This window comes from Drosophila simulans, chromosome X (assembly GCF_016746395.2).
Source record: "Drosophila simulans strain w501 chromosome X, Prin_Dsim_3.1, whole genome shotgun sequence".
Lineage (NCBI taxonomy): Eukaryota > Metazoa > Arthropoda > Insecta > Diptera > Drosophilidae > Drosophila > Drosophila simulans.
The window spans coordinates 16,134,856-16,153,350 of record NC_052525.2 but is presented as its reverse complement, the minus strand read 5'-3'; the positions used below and the strand labels follow the sequence as shown (position 1 = coordinate 16,153,350).

Genomic DNA, 18,495 nt, shown 5'->3' with positions numbered 1-18,495 from the left:
TAATAAATTAAATATAAATAAATTAATTCGTTTGAAATAAGCATTTTATTTGCATTACCAATACTTAACAATTTAGACTCGCATTTGACCGACACAAGCGTAACTAGTGAATAATAATTAAACAATTTGGAAAATGAGCAATTTAGACGACAGCCAGATGGATAAAACGATCGATGGAGGATTGGAGGAACTACTGCTCCTGGTGAACACCACCTGCCTGTGCAGTCTTCTCAGCGAGTATAACGCCCAGAGATCGAATGAGTGGATCCAGCACCTGTTTCACCTGCGAGCGGGATACCATGTGCAAGGCATCCAGCAAAGCGCGACGCAGTTGCTCATCCCGCGGCGCTGGCTTTGATCTCTCCAGCTGGGCATCCTCGTTGAGCTGAGCACGCTGATAGGCCACAGTGGGCAGCAGGCTCATCGAACTGCTGGTGCCAACATCGGCGGTCATCTGAATCTGGGTTTGCATCTCGTCGGGTCCAAGGGATTGCATATCCATGTCACAGGGCTGTTCTATCTGTCCATTAGCATTCTCACCAGGATTCCCTGGAGTGGTGGCTACATTTTGAGTGTTTCTCGGACGACGCATCCGTAGCGGTCGCTTCTCCGGCTGCTGACGCTCCTTGGGCACCAGACGCGGTTCGTAGAGCTTCAGGTCATTCAGGCACATCTTGAGATCGTACCGCTCGTGCGATCGTAGCTTCTCCTGCCTGGGCTGAGTGGGTGCCCTCGGGGGCTTCGCTGATCTCTTCTTGCTATGTTTCTGGGCACCCTGGTGGTTATTACCCTGTGAGTGACCCTTCTGTAGGCGCCGCATCGCCTCGCGGGCCAACTTGAAGCGCTCCTCCTGCATGTCCTCGATGAAGCTGAGGAATCGGGTGCACCGTTCCTGCAGGCACTCCACCACAGGATCCTGGCGATCCAGCATGCCCTTGTCCAGGCAGCAGTTGGTCATCGTGTAGATCATCTCAATGAGGGCGCTCAGCTTCTGGGGCACCTTCTCGAGCAGGAAGTAGCGTAGTTGCCTCTGGTACGTCTGGATAGACTGCTGCATCAGGCCGTAGACGCAGACGACCCTCTGGCAGGCCTCGTTGGAGGTGGCACTGTTAAAGCTGGCCACCGTGGTGTAGCGCACATCGTCGATCATTCCCTTCAGAGGATAGAGGAAGTTCCTCGAGAAGCGCACGCAGAACTCGAAGGCATTTCGCTGGCGTTTCTGCCGCTCCTGGGCACTGCTATTGGGCACCTGAAGGTGGAGCAGACTGGTCTGCAGCTTGTCCAGCGCGTTGATGATCCGCTCTTGGGTCAGGGTGATCTTGTTGTAGATGGCCAGCTTCTCGAACTTCAGATCCTCCAGGGATTTGCTGTAGACCACCATGGGCTTGGGTTTGCGTCGTTTGTTTAGCCTTTCGGGTGCGGTTACTACTTCCTTCGGGGGATTCGGCGGATTCGGGGGATTAGGTGGATGTTGTGAGCTCTGCGGCACGGCAGCAGGCTCATCTCCACCACCCGCTCTTACGGTGCGCCGTGTCCTTGGATTGGGAGCACTCCTTTGATTTCCCGTGGCCAAGACATTAGTCCTGCGAGGCTTGCTAGTCTTCTGACCAGCATCAACTACCGACGTCCTTTGGTTGCCCCGCCTGGGTGCTGGTGGTGCGTTGGACAGCTCCGACGGTGGCTCCTGGGTTTCCTGACCCTGGGTTCGAAACGTCTCCTCCGACTTCTGCGATGTGTATCTCATGGGCGAGAGACTCTTGAGCAAGCTGAGCCGATGGGGTCGCCTTTCCATCTCCACAAAAACAGGGTGGAGGGTATTCCCGGCGAGATGATCCTTATCCGAATCACTGGACGTGTACTGTGGCTTGGGCTCCACATAGCGCATATAGCCCTGACGATCCGCATACTCGTGCTCCAGATCGCTGTCCTCGAGGAAGAAGGGCACGACTGGCTCTGGCTCCACTGTGCCATGTTGCTCCATGAATTCGTACGCCGAAAGGGAACTGGCATTCTGCGCCTCGCAGACATTCACCTTGATCGCCTGCGAAGCCATCTTTGATGGCAGGATGTACGTCCAGTTGGGCTGCGGCGTATGATAATCCTCGAAGGATACTTGTCCCAGATGGGCCGGCGAACCATCCACATCTACCGACGATTCCTGTGTCTTCCTCTGCTTCTTCGTTCGAGTCCTTCGCTGTTTGACCAACATTTGTGGACGCGGAGTGGCTTCGGGACTAACTGGGTTAGACTCTCCCAAAGTCTGGAGTTCAGCGCAGACCTCCTGATGCAGTTCCTCCAATCTTTCGTAGGTATGGCCCTGCTGCAAGAACTGCATATGATGATTCTTCTTCCGGCTCGTGCGACTCTGCTTTTTTCGACTCTTGACTGTATGCTTTACAATTCTTGGTGATTCGGAACCACCACAAAGACGAGGCGAAGATTGTGATTGGTACTGAAAGTCGTCTGGCTCACTACCAACATACTCTTCATCATCATTGTCATCATTGTCATCATTATCAATATTATCATTATCATCATTGCAGATGGGATCGGAATCGAGAGACAGCTGGGTGACCACGTCCAAATCGCGTGAGGTCACCATGCTGGTCACATCCTGACCCGGACGACGAACCTTGCAGAATCGCGGCATGCTGGGCACATGGGTTCGGCCCATGTCCCGCTGCCGCTTCATTTGGGCCAATTCGGCACCTCGCATGGCATTATAACGCCTCACCGCATTCGGAATGGATTCCGGTCCAGAGAACTAGGTAACCAAGTAACCAAATAGTTGGGTTACCATTTGCTTTAGGAACATTTATATACTGCATCAATCTTACCCGAAACTCAAAGTTGCTCCCTCGACCAGCCGATTGCGAATCGAAATTGCATCCGTACATATCTTGGTAGCTCATCTTCCTCGAACTTTTTATACGTCTGTTAAGTGTTAGCGTTTTTCAATCTTTTCACGGATATTGCATCTATATGTCAGTGGGTTTTCTTATTTTCGAGGGACCTTAAAACCGAATAGAATTTTGCTCTGAACGTTTTTTCCAAAATAAAAAAAAATTGTAAGAAAAGGTCTGAGATAAGACTTCTGTTGATAGGTTTTGAATGAACGTTCTGATCGACCTAGTTTTCCCAAGTCTACAGCTTGCCATTTAGCTGAGCACAAAATCTGACTGCTTTTTGTCGAGCTGCTCAGTTTTGAAGCAAAGTGCATGTTCCCAGGTTGAGTTTCCATCCAGTAAAAAGAACACCATTATCTTATAGAATAGATTGCACGGGTTGAACGCTTTATTCGGATCTCTCCATCCCATCTCTTCCTGTTCACAATAAATAGTACGACGAAGGTTTCAACTTAAGTTCTAGGCATGCTTAAAATAAAATAAAAAAATCCTTAATGAAGATCCTCGAAATCGCCGCTCCTCAGCCGAATATATTCGAGTACAGGCTGTTCAAGCCATTGCTGATGGTCGAGAATATGCCGCTGTCGCTGGAGGCGGCGCCCGCGTACGGCGGTACAGGTGGGCGGTAATGCTGGGGCGCCGGAATCGGGCGGTACAACCCACCGGGACCCACTCCGCCACCCACTGGCACTCCGCCGGGACCCATGGGCCCGATGCCCTCCAAGCGCTGTGAAGTCAACAAGATGTTATACGTAGGTGCACAGAGATTACGATTTGGTTCCCTTTCTAGATTATTGTTACAAGCAACCATTATATTTAATAATAGACCTTTTGCCAGCAAAGGTCAGTGTATTTAAGGGTATTATTTGTCAACTTTTGTCTAAGATTTGTTAAACCAAAAAGAAAATCTGTTTTTTAAAGAATAAGTTTTTGATAAACGAAATGTAATAACAAAAATGTAATCAATATCTTAATTTATATTTTACGCAATTTAATATTTTATAGATTTTTCAAACTAAAAGTGTTAGATCTTTAAAATATATTAATTTGGAAAGTTAGGAAAGTTTTGGAAACCAAAACAGATTACTTGAGCTTCATGTGAGATGTTCAATGGTGTTTTAGTGGGTTAGTTGCGTAGCATTTCCTAGGTCTAAACCAATTTAGCTATTATTTACACACTCAAAGAAATCGGATCGCCATTATTCTGTTGGCAGCTGCAGCTTTCCATTGACGCGGCGATTCACAGTTGAGGATTTTGTGGTGGTCGATGTGCCCGAAGCCAACAGATACTGATTATCGTTAGCGGATATTAAGGGGATTCAAAGCACACAAAAGGGTTAGCCATCACCTTGGATTTTAAGAGCATAGGGCAAGTGGTGACCCCACTCCACCGAGGGTTGCTTGGGTTACCTACCTTTGAGGGCTGCAGCGTCACATTGAGCAGCGTGGGATGCTGCTCCACGATCACGAACTCCACCTCGCGAGGAGCGAAGCCCTCGGCAAAGACCTTCAATATAATTGGCATAGTTAAGTTATACATACATACATATGGTGGTCCTGGCCAGGAATACTCACCTCCACTTTGTAGTAGCCCGGCAGAAGTATGCGCCAGAACTCGCCGTACTTGGTGGTCTGGAAGCCCACATCGCGTCCCTTGATCTTGATGGAGGCTCGCTCAATGGGCATGCCCGCCGGATCGAACACGAATCCCTGGACTCCGCGGTGCGCCTCGGCCAGGAATTTGATGAGGGACTTCATGGGGGAAATAAAGAGATCATGGAATAAGTATATTAGTCTATTTCAAATAATCATTTACTCACCAGCTGATTGTCCTCCCAGTACTTCTTGAGCTCGTAGGCTGGCGGGAACTTGCAGCAGGATATCTCCAGCGTAATCTCCATGCAGCCGTACCACACGTAGTTGTAGTCCTGCATCCCGCCGGTCAGTGGATACCAGGCGGCTCCGTTGGTGATGCCGTTCTCGAAGGCCGGCGTCGCCGACTTGCAGGCGACGCCCCTGGACATCTTGGCATGGTTGCGGGCATAGACCAGGGACAGGTGCTTGAACACATCGTCGTCGGGCGTCAGCGATGGCGCCGCCGAGTAGGTCTGGAACACTGCGCCCAAAGGACATGTTTGGCGGAACGGAACGGAAAGAGAAGCAAACACGATTAGATGGATCGTTCGGGATCTAATGTCGCGGACTCACTCGCGCACAGGGCGGACGAACGGCAGATCCCTTTGAGCAGCCATATTGGTGGGAGAGTACAGAATCAGCTTTATCAATCGGAACTCGACTGGGAGTCCAAAATGCAGCCGCAAGGATAAGGCCTCGCAGAACGAAGCTAAGGATGTCCTTGCAGATCGCAATCAAGTTTTCAAACGATAATAGCTCATTCACTAAATCATAACAGCTCATTCACTAAGATCTCTTGATAATGCATAGTCCACAAACATTCGGCTATCATTGGACTTTGTAAGGCTCTGTTGATAACACCCATCTGGAACTATCTAGAAACCGAGTAATGTGCTTCCTAACAAAGTTTCGGTTGTGACCCACCCCATTTCATATTTTCATATCAGCTGAGAAACATGGGTAACCAAATAAGCAGACAGACATAACTTTATGATCTGTAGATGGGAATAACTTAGGATCTCTTTCTGCAGGGACATTTGGAGTAGCAGGATCTGGACATAGTACAAACTACTGAGACTACTTACTGGAGTTCGGCGTATTGTCGTACGGATAGCTGGCCACCAGGGCACCACCATGCAGGCTTCCACTGAGCACGAACTGGATCTTGGATATCCAATCCTTCACCGAATCCGTTTCCGGCTGACCCCGCTTGTTGTTCTGCTTGAAATAGTCGGGGAAGTTGCGATTCAGATCGAATCCACGGGCATTATATCTATGAAGTAGATAAGTTAGGAGGTGCAATCTAGGAAATCTGCAAGAGAAACCCACCTTCCTTGGCCACCATCGCATGTGCCCTCCTTGGAAACCGCATAACCATCCGGATTCATTGTGGGCAGGATGTGAATCCGTGTGTTGTCCAGCAGCCATTTGACGTACTGATCCGAGTTGTAGCTGGTCACGAAGTACTGGATGAGGTGGAGCAGCATCTCCCGGCCGACGGGCTCATTTCCGTGGATATTGCCCACGTACTTCACATCCGGCTTGCCCACCATGTGCTCATATGGCGACGAGCTGACCACCATCACCCAAAGATCACGTCCCTGGATGGACTTTCCGATGGAGTACAAGGCGGTGAGATTGGGGTACCTCGCACTGGTGGCTCTATTTAAAAATTGCGTGAGTAAGCAAAATAGTTAGCAGTATACCTTGTTTAGTTAGCATAATAGGTGTTCTTAATCAAGTTTAAATTATATAAATAAATGAAGAATCTCCGCAAAGGAGCTCCGAGTAATGGACTCACCTGAGAAACCTTGTGAGCTCCTCGTGATCGTGGTAGACAAAGTCCAAGTGCTGGGCATCCGGCATGTAGGCCCTGGGCTCCGGCAGTCCCGGCTCCGCGTTCATCTGGTGGTGCTGCATCTGCATGGAATCATCGGGATTGACCGTCTTCGCATCGCAGAAAAGGAGATGGAGCAGGAGGAGCAGGACGGAGGGCAGCAGGAGCAGCTGCAGCTGGTGGCCGGCAACGAGTGGCGTTCGCAAGATCATGGTCGGTCGGCGGTGAGTCTGCGAATGGTCAAAACTGGCGGTCGGACCGACCATATAATGGGGGCTTGTCTCTGGCGGTGCGAAATGCGGTTCGAAACGAGAGCCAACTGGTTGTGCGGCTGGCCAAATCGAATCGGATCGCCATGGGATGGGATAAGATGAGATGGTGTGGTATGGTATGGTATGGGATGGGATGAGATGAGCTTTGCTACGTGCGAATCGAGATCTGCGATCGTTGGCCCCGGTCGTCGTTTCTGTGTGGCATGCCTCGCCTCAAACGTGTTCGCCCTGGACTATTACCCCCTCCACTCCGGCAGCTGACAGCAACTATCACCCCAGCGGAGTTCGTTGATACATGGCCAAGGAAATGCCCACATAATCGTCATACAACATCTTAATTTACTGGATCCCAAAAATATCCAAGTAAATATGATGGTAATAATCGTAGAAAACAGCCAGTCCTGGCATTATACCACATCTTTTCAGTCATTATTATAACTTTAATTTCACTTTAAATAATTATTAAGTTTTTAAATTGCGACAATAATAGTCCCAATAATAGTATATAATAGACTTATACTTTTGCCATCCCTATCGCGTTCCCAGAAACTGATCCCCGGAGATACCATTGATACGCGGCTCGATCCCGATAGCTCCCACAAGGCGAGGGCTTGTCTAATCAGGAGGAGTCGCTGTCACCGGATGGCTCTATCTATCCGGCTATCTCTCCGGCTGACAGATAAGATACCCATACCCATGCCATACCCCCTGTACGGGTGGCGAGCCCTATAAGAACTCACGCCATCGCTGCGAGCCCATCAAAAGTCAAGCAAGCGAAGTGCCATGAAGCTGACCCTCACCATTGGACTAATCCTTGTGGCCGCCGGAGCTCTGGAGGCCCAGCCGCAGGGCAGGATCGCCGGCGGAGAAGACGCCGTTCTCGGCCAGCTGCCCTACCAGGCGGCCCTCTCCATCGGCGGAAGCTACAACTGCGGCGCCGTGATCATTGGCCAGCGTTACGCACTCACTGCCCTCACCTGCGTCTGCTCCGATGGCAAGGATAAGCCGTAAGTGACCGTAATGGAAATCTGGATTAACTTTCTATAGTTGAAGCGAAACTTGCTGGAGATATATATCTTCAAAATATTTATGCAACTAGGATCAAGGAGGTTTGCATCCAAAAGTATTTCTTATGAAAAGACAATGATAAATGGACATTCCAAATATTTATAGATATGTAGGACATATTTGTTCAAAAGCGAAGGGTATTTAAATTAAGCTACTTGGAGTCCTTCTAAACTTTCTCCCAAGACATACTAGCAAACTAGCGAATTAAATTCTCCCTATTTCAGATGGTCTGCTGTCCTGTTCGCTGTGCACGTGGGATCGGTGGATCTCTACAATGGCAAGCAGATTCGCGTGGAGGAGATCACCATCAACCCGAACTACAGCACCCTAAATACCGGAATCGCCCTGCTGCGTCTGCAGGAGGAGATTACTTTCAGCGAGACAATCAGTGCCATTCCGCTGTCCCAGGACGTTCCGCCCATGGGCGCCTTGGTGGAGGTCTCCGGCTGGGGCCGCACCACCGAGTCCGAGGTGAACATGCACCGCACTCTGCAAATTGGAGCCGCCGAGGTGATGGCACCACGCGAATGCTCCATGGCCAGACGCGATGAGCTGCTGGTGAATGACGACCAGGTACTGTGCCTGGGTCATGGACGTCGTCAGGGAATCTGCAGTGGAGACATTGGAGGCCCGGCCGTCTACCAGGGCCAGCTGGTGGGTCTGGGTGCCCAGATCCTGGGCGAGTGCGGCGGAATGCTGCCCGAGCGATTCATTAGCATCGCGGCCAACTACGATTGGATCCAGCAGCAAATGCAATAAACCAATGTCGATAGCAAAAGCATTCTAAAAGCTTACGTTTTTGTTTTTTAAGAGGGAATTTGAACTTAACATTAATGTTTAAAAATAGTTTATTAATATTGTGATATCATGTTTATAACGTGTATATTAACTAAATAAAACCTAGAGGTACTTTTTCGTTTTTGTAAATCATATTTCCTCATTTAGTGGCTTTTTAATAGGTTTTATACATTCAAATTAAGTTAAGATAATATTGTATCTTAACATCATAGGGTGAAGAAATATTCTTAAGAAAGTTTGGTAATTCTTAAGAATATTTCTATTGCTAATGCTAATGAAGTAAAAATCAAACAAATATCGATAGACAATAAATATAGCCATTATTATTTTGAAATTCGAATTATGTAGCATACTTATAGGAGCCTTATTAGAAATCTTATAAAAAGGTCAATGATTAAGTCATAAATTAATAAGTGGATTCAATGATTGCGGAGTCAGATGTAAATATATACCCATATATAAGCTGAAATGCTGATAGCACTTAAAATTTGTAACATTGGTATAATGGATTACTTCCTATCAGAGAAAACAAAACCTTCTTTATCTTAAACGCACTCGAAGTAAAAGTTTTGTAATAGAAAAGATTGTTGAGTGTAAATCAAAGCCGGAAAATCCTACTCTACCTGAACCACTTTAGGTGAAATAATATTTATAAAATCTGCTTCAGTTGTTTTTGTATTTAAAGAGTTACACAACTGATATTTGAAATAATTTAAACGATGTTTCCCCTTTACTTAGTATGAAACAACAAATACTATTTGAAGTGGCTCATGAAAGTAATTGTTAAAATGCAATATTCTCATACATCATATCCCTATAAACGGCTCGGTTTTATTTAAACAGCGTTTTCGTTAATCCACTCCAGATGCTGGGTCACATCCACGTAGCCATCGGGCTGATCGGAACCACATCCGCTCACGAAGAAGGCGGCAATGCCCACCAATTGGTTGTTGTAGGACGCCGGAGCTCCGGCATCACCGGAACAGAGTCCGGCGAAATCCTCGGCCACCGGGGACAAACAGAGCAGATCCTCCTGCTGCAGGAACAGCTCCTTCTGGCAATCGGACGCACTCAGACTCTGCCTGGTGGCCACCTGGAGGTCATGACTGAGAGATCCGTCCAACTGGCTGGATCCCCAGCCGGAGAAGGTGATCTGGGAGCCCGCCGCCGGTCGCTCGGTGGCCAAATCAATCGGTTTCGTATTCGCATTCTGGACCACCGGCGATTGCAGCTCCAGCAAGGCCAAGTCATTAGAGCCAAGTGCATCCGAACTGGAGTAGTTCGTGTGGATTATGATCTTGGACAGCGGCACCAGTTGACCACCGGCCAGGCGCTGAATGCTGCCCGCTCGCACATTGTAGGAAGGAGCTGGGTAGCTAAATGGAGGGATTGGGAAATGTATTCTGTTTCACAGGGTTATTCTACACAGTGAAAAAGTTATATCAACTTGGCAGCCCTTTTCAATTAATTAAATGGAATTAACAGCTATGTTAAGTTGTTTTCCAAATTTTGAAAATATTTCGAAATAAATATGTAATGTCTTGAAAAGGAAACAATTAGCATCTAAAAAACTGCGCAAAAATATTAAGTTGATATGAACTTTTTCTCTCTGTGTAAAAACCATCTACCTCTGCTGTCCACCGCCCAAGCTGACGCAATGTGCTGCGGTGAGGACCCACTTTTCGCGGATCAGAGCTCCTCCGCACACATGTGCGCCATTCCGCCGCAGGGAGATGCTGTGTGGCTGGGAGCCCACCTCCGCCGGCAGTCGACTGGATTGGACCACGCCCAAGGTCACGATGACCAGGAGGAGGAGTAGTCGACTGTGTGGATATGACTGAACCGGACTCATGGCTTGTGGGATCTCAACTGAAAGGTGCTCCTGCCGGCCGGCGGGCCTTTATAGAACACCCCGTTTACGACCTTGGGTTAAGCAATCTAATCGCCACACGTTTGTTACCCCCATAAATTCAAGTCGCTCTCCTTATCGCCATGCAATGGCCATCGATTAGATCGCTGAGTGGCGCTGACCACCGATCGTTGGGTGATGGACACATTCAGTTGCCAATCCATCGCCATGGCTGATCCACGCATTACTCTGGGCCTCGGCCTGCTAATCTTTGGCCTGATCCTCTCCGCGGAGGCCTCGCCACAAGGTCGCATTCTCGGCGGCGAGGACGTCGCCCAGGGTGAGTACCCCTGGTCGGCATCCGTGCGATACAACAAGGCCCACGTCTGCTCCGGCGCCATCATCTCGCAGACCCACGTCCTGACCGCCGCCCACTGTGTGTCCAGCGTGGGCATCACCCCGTGAGTTCCAACTACATAATATATCTTGGATTTCCTAAGCGTTTCACTATGAGAACTGTATGAATATATTCATCCACCAGTTCTAATCCCAGTTTGTTCTGATTCCCCAGAGTGGATGCCAGCACCTTGGCCGTCCGCGTGGGCACCATTAACCAGTACGCCGGCGGCAGCATCGTGAATGTGAAGAGCGTGCTCATCCAGCCATCGTACGGCAACTTCCTGCACGACATCGCCATTCTGGAGCTGGCCGAGACCCTGGTCTTCAGCGATCGCATCGCAGCCATCGCACTGCCCCCCAAAACTGAGGAGGAGACGGAAGATGTGGACGCTGAGCTGCCCAACGGAACTCCGGTCTATGTGGCCGGATGGGGTGAACTTTCGGATGGTACTGCATCCTACAAGCAGCAGAAGGCCAACTACAATACGCTGAGCCGATCGCTGTGCGAATGGGAAGCCGGATACGGCTACGAATCCGTCGTGTGCCTCTCCAGAGCCGAGGGCGAGGGCATCTGTCGTGGGGATGCCGGAGCGCCCGTCATCGATGACGAGAAGGTGCTGCGCGGTTTGACCAGCTTCAACTTCGGACCCTGCGGCAGCAAGTATCCCGATGTGGCCACCCGTGTCTCCTACTACCTAACCTGGATCGAGGCCAACACGCAGTAAACCTTTTGGTTCGCCATTCAAGGACTACTCTTCAATTTTTTATATTTTTTTTTTTCATGTGCATAAAGTGTGTTACCCCCTCTACAAAAAAAAAAAGAAATTGTGTTTTTAACTTTATATGCTTGCAAACTATATGGAATTTAGTGCTGGTCATAAAGCTCCAATCGGTAGAACATTCAATTGGCGCCGTTCAAAGGTTCTTCAGTTTTTCAGTTACCAAGAAGCCTTGAAACTTGTTTATGGGATGCCGTCAAGGATTATCTAACAAAACTGCCAAGTAAATGGCCATTATTGTTTATGGAGTCATATATATTACGGAGCATGGCTATTTAACAATACATTTAGATAGAGATCGAAGGAAAAGCCCGTAATAAACCTGGGTCAATCTCCGATGACTAGGCTGAATCTTTATAATCCAGATTTCTTATCGCCAAGCTAAAGATATCAAGCAAGGGTAATTCCTACTAAATACGGCAAAATCCCAAGTTTTCCACGCCAGATCTTAGATCATTCTGATATAGCTCACCTGAGTCATGTGTTACTCATCATTATCTACTATGGATGGTGTTGGACTGTCACTGGACACCACTTGGTCGTTTGGTTTATTTGGACTTCCCTTCCACCGCCTTGTGCAATTTTCTATTTATGTGCCAATTAATCGGTGAAATAACAAGTAACAATAGTCTATAGCGGCATAAAGTTGGCAATGGCGGTGATAAGATTAGATTTTGTCTGATGCCCAAGCCGAAGATAAGGCTTGGTCAAGGAAGTGGTGGAGAGCGTGGGGAGGGATAAGGTGGAGGAGGTGGTGGTTATATGGAGCTAGTCTCTTATATTCTCGCCGCTGGCATTGCGCATTTCCATTCCAACCGCCGTGGACAGCAGAACCACCAAAAAAAAACCAAAGAATACACGAATATAATGATGCAGCCGAGACTTGTGATTTTGGGTCTGATCGGATTGACGGTGGTGGGCATGTGCCACGCCCAGGGACGCATTATGGGCGGGGATGACGCAGACGCCACAGCCACCACCTACGCCGCCTCCTTGCGAGTGGACAATGCCCATGTGTGCGGCGCTAGCATTCTCTCCCAGACCAAGATCCTGACCACCGCCCACTGCGTGCATCGCGATGGAAAGCTGTGAGTACCAATAACAATCTACTAATTAACTATTATTAATATTAAGTGGTCTTAAATCGTAGAAATAGCAAATACGTAGTTTGGTTTGTACAACTAGGCGAATGAGTGATATTTGATATATGATAACCATAAAGAATATATTCGCAGAGTGTGGTCTGAGTTGATGAATCCCATATATAAGTAAATTTGTATTCCCTTTTTGTTTAAACCATTATGGATAATGGTAATGATAAACTAATCTAGATTATTCTCACCAAATCCCAAACAGAATCGATGCCAGTCGCCTTTCCTGCCGCGTGGGCAGCACCAATCAGTATGCCGGTGGCAAGATTGTCAGCGTGGAGTCGGTGGCAGTGCATCCGGACTACTATAACCTGAACAACAACCTGGCCGTGATCACGCTGAGCTCTGCGCTAACCTACACCGATCGGATCACTGCCATCCCGGTGGTCGCCAGCGGAGAGGCTCTGCCCGCCGAGGGATCGGAGGTGAGCGTGGCCGGCTGGGGACGCACCACTGACGGCACCAACTCCTACAAGATCCGTGAGATATCGCTCAAGGTGGCCCCGGAGGCGACCTGCCTGGATGCGTACAGCGATCACGGCGAGCAGAGCTTCTGCCTCGCCCACGAGCTGAAGGAGGGCACCTGCCACGGAGACGGCGGCGGTGGTGCCGTCTACGGCGACAAGTTGATCGGGCTGACCAACTTTGTGGTGGGCGCCTGCGGCTCCCGCTATCCGGATGTCTTTGTGCGACTCTCCAGCTACGCGGATTGGATCCAGGAGCAGATCGCCTAGGTCACACCAACCCGTTTTTCCTTCACATAGCTAGTTCAAAATAGAAACTTTTTCCCAGACTCAAAGCGGGCAAAATGACTCAATAGTTTGATTTTGATAAGGATAAGGATCGGCGATTGCCACTGGACTTGTGGTTAACGTAATAATCGCTAACTAAGCACACTTAGTTATTTATGAGCTCAATGGCATGGCTTTTATAGCCCAGAACTCGAGTCATCGATAAAGCTTTCCGGTTTTTAGGGTCAATTTAGGCAAGCTTTACGTAATTTGGGCCTTCAGTTAATTATATAAGGCAATGTTGAGACTTATCTAAATCCAAAACAAGTTGATATTCACTAAACTATCTTTTCTTGATCTATTGAATGTTTCAAAATTCCAGCCTGACTTTTCTTACTTCTGCACTTAAGTACCATGGTAACATAATTAGAATATCTTATGCTATATGCTAATATTCAATAATTATGCAATAGGAAACTTTCAGCCAGTTTCGCTTAAGCATTTTTGTGGTTCCTTAACCCTTTTCGCCCAACTTTGGCCTCCAGACTCTTCCCACCGCGCGTTGCTCACCCCTTGTAATTAGAGGGGCTTCATTTGCCAACGAAATGGGGCAACTAAACTAAATTAGGCTGCAGCTCGATAGCGACATTGACTTTGACATTTTAAGGAACTAATGATGATGAGGGTCTTAGATTTGGGTGGTATATATATATACACCCAGTGAATCTTGCAGTGAGCACTGCTTTTCAGTTAGCTAAGCCCAATCAGTCATGTTACCATTGTGGACTTCTCTACTCGTCCTTTGTGCAGCCGGAGTCCTGGCACAAAACGACACCGTAGTGGAGCCCCGCATTGTGGGCGGCACCAGGGCGAGGGAGGGTCAGTTTCCCCACCAGATCTCACTTCGTCGACGTGGAAGCCACACTTGTGGTGGCTCCATAATCTCGAAGGACTACGTTGTCACCGCCGCCCATTGCGTTAAGCAAGGCAACAATGTGTAGGTATTGAATGCTCAGGAAATAGCGTTTCTCAATCAGAGTGTTTGTCCTTAGAGCTCCAGCTAACCAGCTGGAGATTCAGGCGGGCAGCCTGCTCCTTTCCAGCGGCGGAGTTCGCGTTCCCGTGGCCACCGTCACCGTGCATCCCAGTTACCAGGGCAATGGCCACGATGTCGCTGTGCTGCGACTGCGCAACTCGCTGACCTTCAACTCCAACATAGCTGCCATCAAACTGGCCACCGAAGATCCGCCCAACGATGCCAACGTGGACATCTCCGGCTGGGGCGCCATCTCCCAGCGCGGACCGCTCTCCAACTCCCTGCTGTACGTCCAGGTGAAGGCTCTGTCCCGGGAAACTTGCCAGAAGTCGTACTTGCGTCAGTTGCCGGAGACCACCATGTGCCTGCTGCATCCCAAGGACAAGGGTGCCTGCTACGGCGATTCCGGTGGTCCGGCCACCTACCAGGGCAAATTGGTCGGCGTGGCCAGTTTCGTCATCGGTGGCTGCGGACGATCTGCGCCCGATGGCTACGAAAGGGTCTCCAAACTGAGGAATTGGATCGCCGAGAAGGCCAGTGTGTAAAAAAAAAAATCGAGGTTCGGATATCACGCAAAGATATCACGGAAAATTCCCATGGAAAAGCGGTTTTCCATATATCTTATATATATTCTTTCACATTCATTTTAGCAGCGTAGCAGATTGCTATGTTGTATAATGCACTTAATAAATATTAAATATTAGCAGCACAGCAAAGGAATTTTAAAGTCTATTATTGATAATAATTCTTAATTTTACTATAAAATAACAACGGTTTTTCCTTTTATATTTTGATATATTAGTTAAGATTCAACTTCAAAGTTCGTGACCCCATTTGTATATATCTATACTATGATATCATGCGTTTGTATCATTTTCGTGCTATTTAAATCTATATGGGAGTTAGTTGATCTAATGAGAAGTCCCCCATTTTCCCTTATTTTTTTTATTATTTATTTTTTATTTTTTTTTTTTTTGTTTGGGTTATCTCTACATGACTCATTTGCGAGCCAACGGATTGTGACCGCTTTTTAGAACCCACTTGATAGATTGGGAGATGGGTGACTTGGTGGCTTCCCATTTTGGCCGCTTGGCAATTTATTAGAGCGCAACTTTTACCCGCTTTTCCCCGCATTTCCCCGCCGGCCAGTGAAAGTGAAAATGAAAATCAGCTCCGAAACTCGCCCAACTCTTTCTATTATTGCTCGGTAATTTTCCGCTTTTTTTCGGTTTTCAGTTTTCAGCTTTGCTGACTTCTTTTTTTTTTTAACGGCGTTTAATGACTTTGTTTTGCTTTTCATTTAACTGGTCTCGCACTTTTTATTTACTTTTCCACAGTTTCCACAGCTTCAGTTTTCCACCGCCTCTTTGTTTTCCTTCGCTCTCTTTTCGGGGCGCAATTATCGGATCGCTGGGGATCGTGGCGTGCCTCCATGGGTTTCGGTCCCATCCCAAAGTAATGCCCCAGGTAAATCTGGCACGATTTGTTCAGTTTGTCCACCCGGCTGGCTCTGTCAATCCGCCGCTCCATCAATCAGTCCATCAATCTGTCAGTCAATGCGACGCTCGAAATGCAATTCACGGACAAAGTCATCGAACCTTTTGGAGTTGAAGAACTCCATGATCCACGATCTTGGCGGTGATTCGGGGGATTGGCTTCCAAATACCTGAATGTTCAATGCTCATTCGTGGTTATAACAATTTGGACAATTGCACTTAAATAATAAGCTGCATTTGCATTTCTTTGGAATATTATTGGATTTCTAGGCGCTGACTATATGTATCTGCTTAAGATATGATTGCTCATGATATATTGCATAATAACATAGACTTTCCTTGGTTACTAAACTTAATTTATATTCGAAGTTAAGAAGTGTCTACCATTGTGTAGATTTGTCTCAGTGTGGTTCAAACCTGATAAGAAATCGCCGAGTTTATCATCTCCCCACCGCCGCAGTGGCTCAATTTCACCCGCTCCACTTTGGTGCCAGTTCCAAGAAGCCATCCTCCTCGCTTTGCCCACTTGCACTGGCCAGTTGGAAATCCACTGGAGACGCGAGAGAAACATTCAAAAGTCGAGACATGTCGCGGCGGCAAACAAATTTCTTCTTATTTTGGGCTTCAATTTTGATTAGCATGGAAAGTCAGTGTAAGTGGCTTTTAATGGTCACAGCGATGGCAAAGCCGATCGGCGGGTTAATGGTAACGGGTTTGCCCGAATCCGGGCGTGGAGAAACACTCATGACTCTTTGCAGTCCGAAGACTGAAAACTAAAGACAGCAGACAGCAGACAGAAGAAGACAGAAGACAGCAGACAGAAGACTGGGGATTCAAGAGTTGCGAGTGGTGAGCATGGTGGGGGGACGGGAGGGGGCAGTGGAGCAGGCCAGTTAACCCACTAACCTTGTTAGCTTAAAAGTGGGCAGCCACTGGTTAAAGGCGCGCACCACCACTGTCAAGTTCAATGCTAAAAGCCTGCCAAAAGGGGCAGCACACACCTATGGCCAAGCAAATAGTGACAGCCCAATTTAACTTGCAGATAGAAAAAAGAACAATTTGAATGTTATGAAATATGCATTTGTTACATTATTCCACTCTACTAAAAATTATTATTTAAAATAAATCTTACTTATGAGTAAGACATTTTGATGACTTGTGTATGATGAATTGAGAACAGTGTGAGGGTATCCATGAATATGTTGTACATGTTTTATCACATGCCCCATCATCATGCCCCCTGCTGTGCTGGGAAAAGGAGGCGGGGAGGCCAGTGGGCGTGGCGGGGCCTGAGGTCATGCGATGGCCTTCGAAGGAGGCGACATGCGCAGTGGGTTAGTGAGCCATTTGGCTGCTGGATTGTGGCGCTGTGGAGTGGGGGGTGTTTATATAACAACAATGCTGCTGCAGGCCCGCCGACATTCGCCTGCAATGTGACCTTCACCTTGGCAGTGGCGGCCGCAAGGCCGCGCCTGCACCACCCGCTTTCCACACGACCAGCCCATGTCCGCCCAATCCTCGCAAGGCCTGGCCTTGATCTTAAACTTTCCCACGAGAAAACAGACGGTATTCGGTATTCGGTATTCACCTGATTTCTTGCTGCTGCCTTTGGATTTCCAGTTTTCTGCTCGACAGCAATTTCTATTATTATTCTTGCAGCTGCCGTTGGTGTTGTTGTTACTGTTGTTGTTGTTCTCGTTGTTCTTCGCACCTTTTTTTCTGCAATGGGAAATTTGCATAAAATATTCAATCAACTTTCATTGTTCCAGGCGGCTGCCTTTGCCGGGCTTCAATTTCGAGCACATAAAAAAAATGCAAACAAACAGAAAGCAAAACAAATTCCGTCTATTTTTTTTGTTTTTGGGTAGTTTCTCTTTGCGCCTACGCGATTAAACAAATTAGCACTGAAAAATTGTTGAAACAAAAATGCCGCGAGTGTTTGACAAATCAAAGGAAGATTTACGCGTTTCAATGGATTCTTCTTTTCATCTCATCGAGCTTACACTTTCCCAAAAAACCAGAATGAAATCGCAGAGAGAGCGAGTTTTCAAAACGCGTCCGATTGCCAGCGCCGTTTAAGTTCGACTGAGTTTGTGGCGCGTTGTTCGTGGCTACGGAGGCCAGAAATCAGAAATCCAGCCGCCAATGCTGCGACCTCCAATCGGGCTGGAAAAGGGCTTCAGTCACGAAAGTTTTCTTTTAAACAACAAATAATTTATTTTACTGTTTAAAATTAATTTTTTGTCATTTTATTCCTTCGTTTTTGTATTTTTAAAATCAATTTTCCTGAAAAGCCTTTTCAACTTTTGGTTTTCAAGACATTCTGCTTTTGCCAGCCTGCACATTTTAAGCACCCGCTGTAATTTTACAACCACCAGCTTGTGTCAGTACCCACAATTGGAGAGGCTGTGTTTGCGTATTCAGTATTTTTAAGGTATATTTTAAACTGCTCACATTGCTTAGAAACAAACTCTCTGTTTTTCCTAGTTTCTATTCGGTCTTCAATACAATTTGTTAAAAAACCACACTAATACTATT

At 47.6% G+C, this 18,495-nt stretch overlaps 7 protein-coding genes across 14 annotated transcripts; 4 read left to right on the top strand and 3 right to left on the bottom strand.

The window, feature by feature from the left end:
• Positions 1–26: 26 nt before the first annotated feature.
• LOC6726163 lies at positions 27–3,154 on the bottom strand. The gene is made up of 2 exons (XM_016174047.2): positions 2,838–3,154; positions 27–2,764 (listed from the first exon to the last, which is right to left on the bottom strand). Exons 1-2 carry the CDS (start codon positions 2,910–2,912, stop codon positions 191–193), a joined length of 2,649 nt encoding a protein of 882 aa, XP_016039698.1. The 5' UTR covers positions 2,913–3,154; the 3' UTR covers positions 27–190.
• A 110-nt stretch (positions 3,155–3,264) lies between these two features.
• Positions 3,265–18,067, bottom strand: LOC6740172 (carboxypeptidase D). 8 transcript variants are annotated; one of them, XM_016181130.3, is made up of 10 exons: positions 17,961–18,067; positions 17,546–17,676; positions 6,343–6,624; positions 5,871–6,203; positions 5,627–5,814; positions 5,115–5,144; positions 4,727–5,022; positions 4,482–4,658; positions 4,321–4,413; positions 3,265–3,633 (listed from the first exon to the last, which is right to left on the bottom strand). In XM_016181130.3, the coding sequence occupies exons 3-10, from the start codon at positions 6,588–6,590 to the stop codon at positions 3,427–3,429; spliced, it is 1,572 nt and encodes a 523-aa protein (XP_016039692.1). In that variant the 5' UTR covers positions 6,591–6,624; positions 17,546–17,676; positions 17,961–18,067; the 3' UTR covers positions 3,265–3,426. The 8 variants fall into 8 exon arrangements, with proteins under 8 accessions (XP_016039692.1, XP_016039695.1, XP_039153460.1 ...); XM_016181133.2 differs by having other exon boundaries at positions 5,115–5,156; positions 17,961–18,066; XM_016181131.2 differs by lacking the exon at positions 3,265–3,633 and adding an exon at positions 3,690–4,195 and having other exon boundaries at positions 5,115–5,156; positions 17,961–18,065.
• LOC6726171 (serine protease SP24D) lies at positions 7,385–8,499 on the top strand. The gene is made up of 2 exons (XM_002107111.4): positions 7,385–7,657; positions 7,943–8,499. The coding sequence occupies exons 1-2, from the start codon at positions 7,434–7,436 to the stop codon at positions 8,475–8,477; spliced, it is 759 nt and encodes a 252-aa protein (XP_002107147.1). The 5' UTR covers positions 7,385–7,433; the 3' UTR covers positions 8,478–8,499.
• LOC6726170 (serine protease SP24D) lies at positions 9,313–10,514 on the bottom strand. Its single transcript, XM_002107110.4, has 2 exons — positions 10,145–10,514; positions 9,313–9,892 (listed from the first exon to the last, which is right to left on the bottom strand). The coding sequence occupies exons 1-2, from the start codon at positions 10,366–10,368 to the stop codon at positions 9,352–9,354; spliced, it is 765 nt and encodes a 254-aa protein (XP_002107146.1). The 5' UTR covers positions 10,369–10,514; the 3' UTR covers positions 9,313–9,351.
• Positions 10,555–11,601, top strand: LOC120284215 (chymotrypsin-1). Its single transcript, XM_039297531.2, has 2 exons — positions 10,555–10,826; positions 10,937–11,601. Exons 1-2 carry the CDS (start codon positions 10,564–10,566, stop codon positions 11,487–11,489), a joined length of 816 nt encoding a protein of 271 aa, XP_039153465.1. The 5' UTR covers positions 10,555–10,563; the 3' UTR covers positions 11,490–11,601.
• LOC6726169 (chymotrypsin-1) lies at positions 12,326–13,506 on the top strand. Its single transcript, XM_016172473.3, has 2 exons — positions 12,326–12,631; positions 12,900–13,506. The coding sequence occupies exons 1-2, from the start codon at positions 12,411–12,413 to the stop codon at positions 13,426–13,428; spliced, it is 750 nt and encodes a 249-aa protein (XP_016039697.2). The 5' UTR covers positions 12,326–12,410; the 3' UTR covers positions 13,429–13,506.
• LOC6726167 (serine protease SP24D) lies at positions 14,155–15,164 on the top strand. The gene is made up of 2 exons (XM_002107107.4): positions 14,155–14,422; positions 14,478–15,164. Exons 1-2 carry the CDS (start codon positions 14,196–14,198, stop codon positions 15,004–15,006), a joined length of 756 nt encoding a protein of 251 aa, XP_002107143.1. The 5' UTR covers positions 14,155–14,195; the 3' UTR covers positions 15,007–15,164.
• Positions 18,068–18,495: the final 428 nt, after the last annotated feature.